Raw genomic sequence first — 6077 nt, forward strand, 5'->3', positions numbered from 1 at the left:
ACCGACAATGACGATCGCTGACTGAGATCCCCTTTCCCTCTCGGTACCCCTCACCCACCTACGCGCGACGATCGCTGTGTAATGTGTCGATTTCTGGACCTTAAAACGCCGATTGTTATTTTTGACAGTTCTTTGACTTGGAGTTTCTTCATGGCCACACTTTATTCTACACATGCAACAATTTTTTTATTGCTCATTTCTTCGACATGGAATCGTCAATTGTAATTTTTTTATGCCTTACTGTGTTTCCTATTGATCTGAGTGAGCCGAAGGCCAAGTCGACCTGCGAAAATAGCCCAACTCCAGCGAGTCCTTCCTTAGCTAAAACGGCGAGGATTCAGTCGGCTACCTCACATACTGTATACAATATGCTGTGATCGCGGATCATTGCTTCCTACGGTGCGGGGTGTGTCGTGATTAGGCAGGCAAGGAAGAAGAGGTATTTGGGCATCTGTGTGGTTGGTTAAACTGACTGAGATCAGCTTGATATTGAGACTCCTTTATGCTATTTATTGGTATCTTATGTAACACATCCAACCAAATTTACCCTGTAATTGCACACCAATTGCTTTATTTTTATCTTCTGGAGCACTGTACCCCTGTTGAAATACTTTGTCTATGTTGATACCCTTCAGTTTACGACTACGGTAAATATCCCCAAAACTTCTAGCTTGAAAATTAGGCACTTCAGTATGTCTGACATTACTTTTCTCTGTCCGTCTCTTAAAGCAAAATTACTAAATCCTGGGGGTATTTTATGAAGTGAAAGAGAGGCCAGCTTGCTTAAATATTTTAACTTATAATTTTAGATTAAAAAGGATTGGACATCATACATTTTTTTAATGGGCAATTGAAACCTTAAATGTGGCGCATTAAGAAAAGATATAGACTAATCTAGTTCGAGGTATTTTATGAAGTCAACATTATCCCTATCATTTCAGCGATGGAATCATACTCGTATCCTCAATTCCATAATCCGACGCGATGAGAGATTGTGACCAACTATTGAATAATTATACCAATAAAAGGAATAAAATGTGAACAATTAAAAATATATAACGCAAAAAATGTGTGATTTGTGATTTACAATATTACTTGTGCTGTATGTGATCATGTTCTATTTAACAATGATTGTTTGTGATTAGGTCTGTGTAATCTGTTATTATTTGTGACGGATTTGTGTTATTTATGACTACTTGTAATCAAACTTATCTTCATTATGACTATATATGACTAGATTTATCTTAACCGTGCTGTATGTGATCAAGTCTGTGTGAAAAATGACATGTATAACCTGATATATGTTAACCGTGAATGTTTGTGACAAATTATATTTACATTTAAAGTTTGTGGCCATTTATATGTTAATCGTTACCTTTTGTGATCAAATATATGTTAACTGTGATCGATTGTTACTAAAAGTATATTTTCATTGTGACTGTTTGTAACCAAATTTGTCATAATTGTGAGTAACAAAGTTTGTGTTAATGGTGACATATATAATCAGATATCTGTTTAACAAATAAAAGTTTGTGATAAAACTTGTTTACATTTAAGGTTTATGACCATTTATATGTTAACAGTGACTTTCCGTGATCAAGTGTGTGTTAATTTTGATCGATTGTGACTACTAATGTGTTGAATGTGACTTATTATTTGACTGTGACCTGTTAGCACGGATATATTATCACAAATTTTATTTGACAAAAAATTAACCTAAATTAAATATCAATCAAGTGGTCACATTTTTAACCTTAGATAAATGATGAGACATATAATTGAAATTAAACAAGTTGTTATATACCAGACAAATTATAGGTCGCAATCACATACGAAGCCACAATTACACAAGGTCACGATGACATACGAAACAATTTATAGATCACAATCATATATAATGTCCCAAATCAAATAATTAATAGGTTACAAATAATCTATTATTTACAACTTATACAATTAATCGGTCTAATTTTCCTCGAACAAACTATATTATTTGTATTACTCATAAATCACACCATTTCTCTCGAATTTCAATGCCCATCTCACCAACAAATCACATAATTTCTATTAATCACAAACCACACCATTTTCTTTGACACAAACTTCATCAATTCTGCCACCCGAATCTATATTTAACACAGAAAACATGATTTGTATTTAGATAACATGATTTATGAAGGGTTGAGGAATTGGAAGAACTGAATGACTCTATGTCACTCTCGAACATCTCGTCAAACAGGTCTCGCAATTCCTCGAAACACTCCTCCCCATTTTTCTGTCAGAGAACTACATTTAAACATGATACAACTTGAAACATACATGATTATGGTCATCAAATTCTACTCAAAATGGCCAATTGTGTGGTCCACCACCGGGCTTGAAAATCAACACAATCAAGGAACGGACGAGGTACAGATAAAAAATTCATCTCGCATCCCACTTTAATAGACCACTTGAAGTGTAAACAATTTAATCATGGATTATGTCATCTTAGAATTGCTATGCGACTCTTAATTTTTATTCCTTTTTATTTCTCATTTTAAAGGTATTATACACTCAAAAGATGTGTAAACAAATGTAGAAACAACTGGCAAGAAAACATCCTCACATCTCGATGTCGATAAAAACAACTCAATTGAACTTGATTCTTGCCACAACTTTTCAACAACACGTTTTAATAATTTATATGACAATCTACTAAAAAATCTAATTTTAAACCCCACTAAACACCCTCTAAAATTATAAACTTCCGTACAAATTGCATAAGAGTGTAAAAAATTTTGAGAGTCTATGTGTTTGGTCAACAAAGATCTTCAAGCTGAGTTTGGACATAAATATGTGGTTAATATTGATTATTTGACTTTGATTTAAATTAAAATCAAATTTTAGTCCGTTCCAAATGGACTCTACGAAGTGGGCCAATAAGCCGTGGTTACAATTAATACCATAAGAAGAGTGAAGTTTATAGTGTAATTGAGTCATATTGAGTTGTCGCTCAAAAAAAGACAATACATTAGAAACCACGACAAGCAAAGCAAACATTGCATACACTAGTCCTAGTGAAAAGGAGTAAATTCTTTGCCCATGTTTAGTCGATTGCACTCTTTCTTTAACAAATATAAGAACAAAACGCAATGCTTGAAAATGATTTTACATATAGAAACAAGCATCAACGACAATGAAAATTACCTTGATCTAATCATAATAATAATAATAAAAAGTGGGAAAGTATTTGAGTTTCAATAATTGGAAGAATGAAATCCCAAAAGAAATTATTTTGCGAGCATGCCTGGAGATATGAAAAAACATAATGTACGATAAATTCTAGGTTTAATAACCAATCACGATTTAGAACAAGCAATCCAAATTCTGAACATTAAAAGTTACATTCACTTTGATAACTCGGCAGATAGAGCAGTGGCTAATGAGGAGATAGTTGCAGGAGAGACTCCCCTGGTTCCTCCCAAGTACCATTTCTGTATCATCTCAACAACATTTGCATTCTCTACTTTGAGTTTAGATTCTTCTTTTCCCTCTGCTGCAAATACAATCTGTCGAATGAACAACATTATGTAAAACAAAAGATTCACGCTGATCGAACTCTAAATTTAGTGGGAATTTTGGCATTGTTCTTGATCTAGCAATGATTGGTGATTACCTCAGCAGATCCAGAAGTAGCTGGGAAGTAAAATGTAAGGACTGAATTTTTCTTGAAATATTTCGACTGGAAGAACTCGACTACTTGCTCGAGTGCTGCTTCCTCCTCATCCTCGTATTTATCAACAGCTGCCAACCGGTCTCTTACCGCACTCTCTAGCTGCACTCCATACTGTGAACCCTTGATCTCCTTGATCACAACCACTCTTACAAACTTATCCACTGGGGCTGCAAAGTTTAATTAGAGATTTAGGGCATGTTTGACAGGACTTCTGTTTCTCATAAAAGAGTTAAAACATGTTTAAAACAGTTTCTTAGTCTCAAAATCAGCTTTTGACTTTTCAAAAGTCTTGTCAAATTAGCTCTTGAAATTAAGTCATATTTAATCATTTAGAAGAATCAATGTCCCCATAAGAATACACACTCTGTACGAATTTTAATGTAAAACTACTTCTTAGATCCAAATCGCTCGTAGAATCATGCTTTGCGGCCTATAAGCACATCCTTATGTTACAAGCCAGTGTTAATATTGAATTCTATTCAAAGTGCTTATGATGTTTATACTCAAAAGAAGAAAATTTTGCACCGGTGATTTCATCAATATGACACTTTGAGACTCGTATCAGACCACATTTAGTCCTAGTGTTATATATATTGTCCAGTCGTGTTTGGTTACACATACAAAACCATGGCCTTAGACTATGGGTTTGTACAAAACACATGATAATATTCTACTATATAATGCACAAGATTTTCACTTATTTTTCTTAATTTTATCTACCACTATCTTGTCTAGCATACTAAACGATTATGAACACAACCCCGACTCCACCCTCATCCAGCCCGAATGAATAAATAATTAAAAGTAGGGCTTAGCACAAAACATAAATTTTACCTCTAATTAAAGCCTCAAAGAAGTCGTCATCCTCTGCTAGATCAGTTCCAGTTTTACCCTTCCATTGCTGTAAGTGTGTCACAATTTCAGGATCCAAGTAAACTCCAATTGCAGTGAATTTAATTTGGAGGTAATGTATCTCAATGTCTGTAATTCCTGTTGTTTACAAATTTCATTCATCAGAAACATCCAAATTTCTTTGTCATTATGCACACTAAAGAACATCTTCTACTCTGTATAAATGCAGTCTGGTTTTGATTTTTACTAAGTTGTTTAAGCTCTGAGAAAAATGTTACTTTAACGTAGTTTAGCAAAGGTTTTGAATCGGAGTTCACCGTCACCATTTATGAAAATTGTGTACTTGTTAAGCCTTTGATCAAAACATTATTTAACTATCTAAATTTGTGTTCTTTCTATAACATATTTAGCTATTAAAAGTTAGGTGGTTCAACAAAAAAAATATCCAAACGGAAAAAATTTATATGATTCAATGTCAGATCAAGAAAATAATGTATTCAACTTTAAGTTCTGTCTTAAAAGAGTCGTTCAAATTCTTATATGTTAGCTAATATTCTGTATTTTAATCAACATGGGATTTCGCCCGTAACATAATGGCATCTAAACGGGGCAAGTGTTTGAACTTACCATGACCAAACACAGACAATGGCTTGACAATTGTGACCCCAAGTGAAAAGGGGACTTCATCAACCATCACAACTTCTGTACTCACTGCACAAACAAACTATTGTCAGAGGCTGCAAGTCATTTGTTTATACACAGATTTCATAGAAATTAATACACACATACATATGCATAAATAAATATATTTGCGTGTGTTTTGAAGTGTAAAAGCCTGTTAAGAAACAAAATGCTTACTCTTTCTATTCCCAGCCTCTCTCTCTTCTCACCTGGCCTGCCTCTCTCTCTGTATATAAATACACGAATGTATAAAGAGAGGTGGGCTGGTGTAACTATTTTTCAGCTACCACTCAACTTTCCTTCTTAGCCTTTTCCATGAGGTTAGGTAGAGGACAAGAGAGTAAGCAAGAAGCTTTTACTTAGACACCACAATTTCCTTTGAGACTTTGTAGTCATCACAACAAGAAGTCGACCATTACATTATTTTGATATCGTTATTCTTAAAAGAATTAATCTGTAAATACAGATTTTTTTAACAGGATTTGTACATAAAAACAGTTGTCTTCTTACAATTTGCTGTTGTCAAAAACTGTCTTTGAAAACAACCAATTACAAGAAGACAACTGTCTTTCTGTACCAATTCTGTGGAAAAATTTTGTACTTATAGCATTGCTCTTCTTTAAAGTGTATTAAGAAAGAAAAAAGCTAAAATATTGTCTGTTGTTTTTGGAATCAAGTGAGACAAACATTTATCATCGAAGAAGTTTTAATTCAAATTTTAATTTAAAATGATTAATTGAAGAAGCCCACAAGATGTATAATTAAGTTATGAAACAAGGACGGTAGAATGGGATAGGTTTAAGGCTATTTATGTACCCACGTGGTG

General features: G+C 33.8%; 1 protein-coding gene across 1 annotated transcript; it reads right to left on the reverse strand.

The window, feature by feature from the left end:
• Positions 1–3175: 3175 nt before the first annotated feature.
• Positions 3176–5587, reverse strand: LOC111387047 (probable chalcone--flavonone isomerase 3). The gene is made up of 5 exons (XM_023011594.1): positions 5429–5587; positions 5198–5281; positions 4553–4708; positions 3659–3885; positions 3176–3551 (listed from the first exon to the last, which is right to left on the reverse strand). Coding segments are annotated over exons 1-5 (630 nt in total). The 5' UTR covers positions 5430–5587; the 3' UTR covers positions 3176–3389.
• Between the last annotated feature and the right edge of the window lie 490 nt (positions 5588–6077).

The sequence above is a fragment of the Olea europaea genome, chromosome 1, assembly GCF_002742605.1.
Source record: "Olea europaea var. sylvestris chromosome 1, O_europaea_v1, whole genome shotgun sequence".
NCBI classification, from domain to species: domain Eukaryota; kingdom Viridiplantae; phylum Streptophyta; class Magnoliopsida; order Lamiales; family Oleaceae; genus Olea; species Olea europaea.

Excerpts from the sequence above, each read along its gene's own strand:
- LOC111387047 (XM_023011594.1), bottom strand. Across the intron at positions 4,709-5,197 it reads ATTGTCTGTGTTTGGTCATG|GAATTACAGACATTGAGATA; the intron begins GTAAGTTCAAAC and ends TGTAAACAACAG. Across the intron at positions 3,552-3,658 it reads CTACTTCTGGATCTGCTGAG|ATTGTATTTGCAGCAGAGGG; the intron begins GTAATCACCAAT and ends TTCATTCGACAG.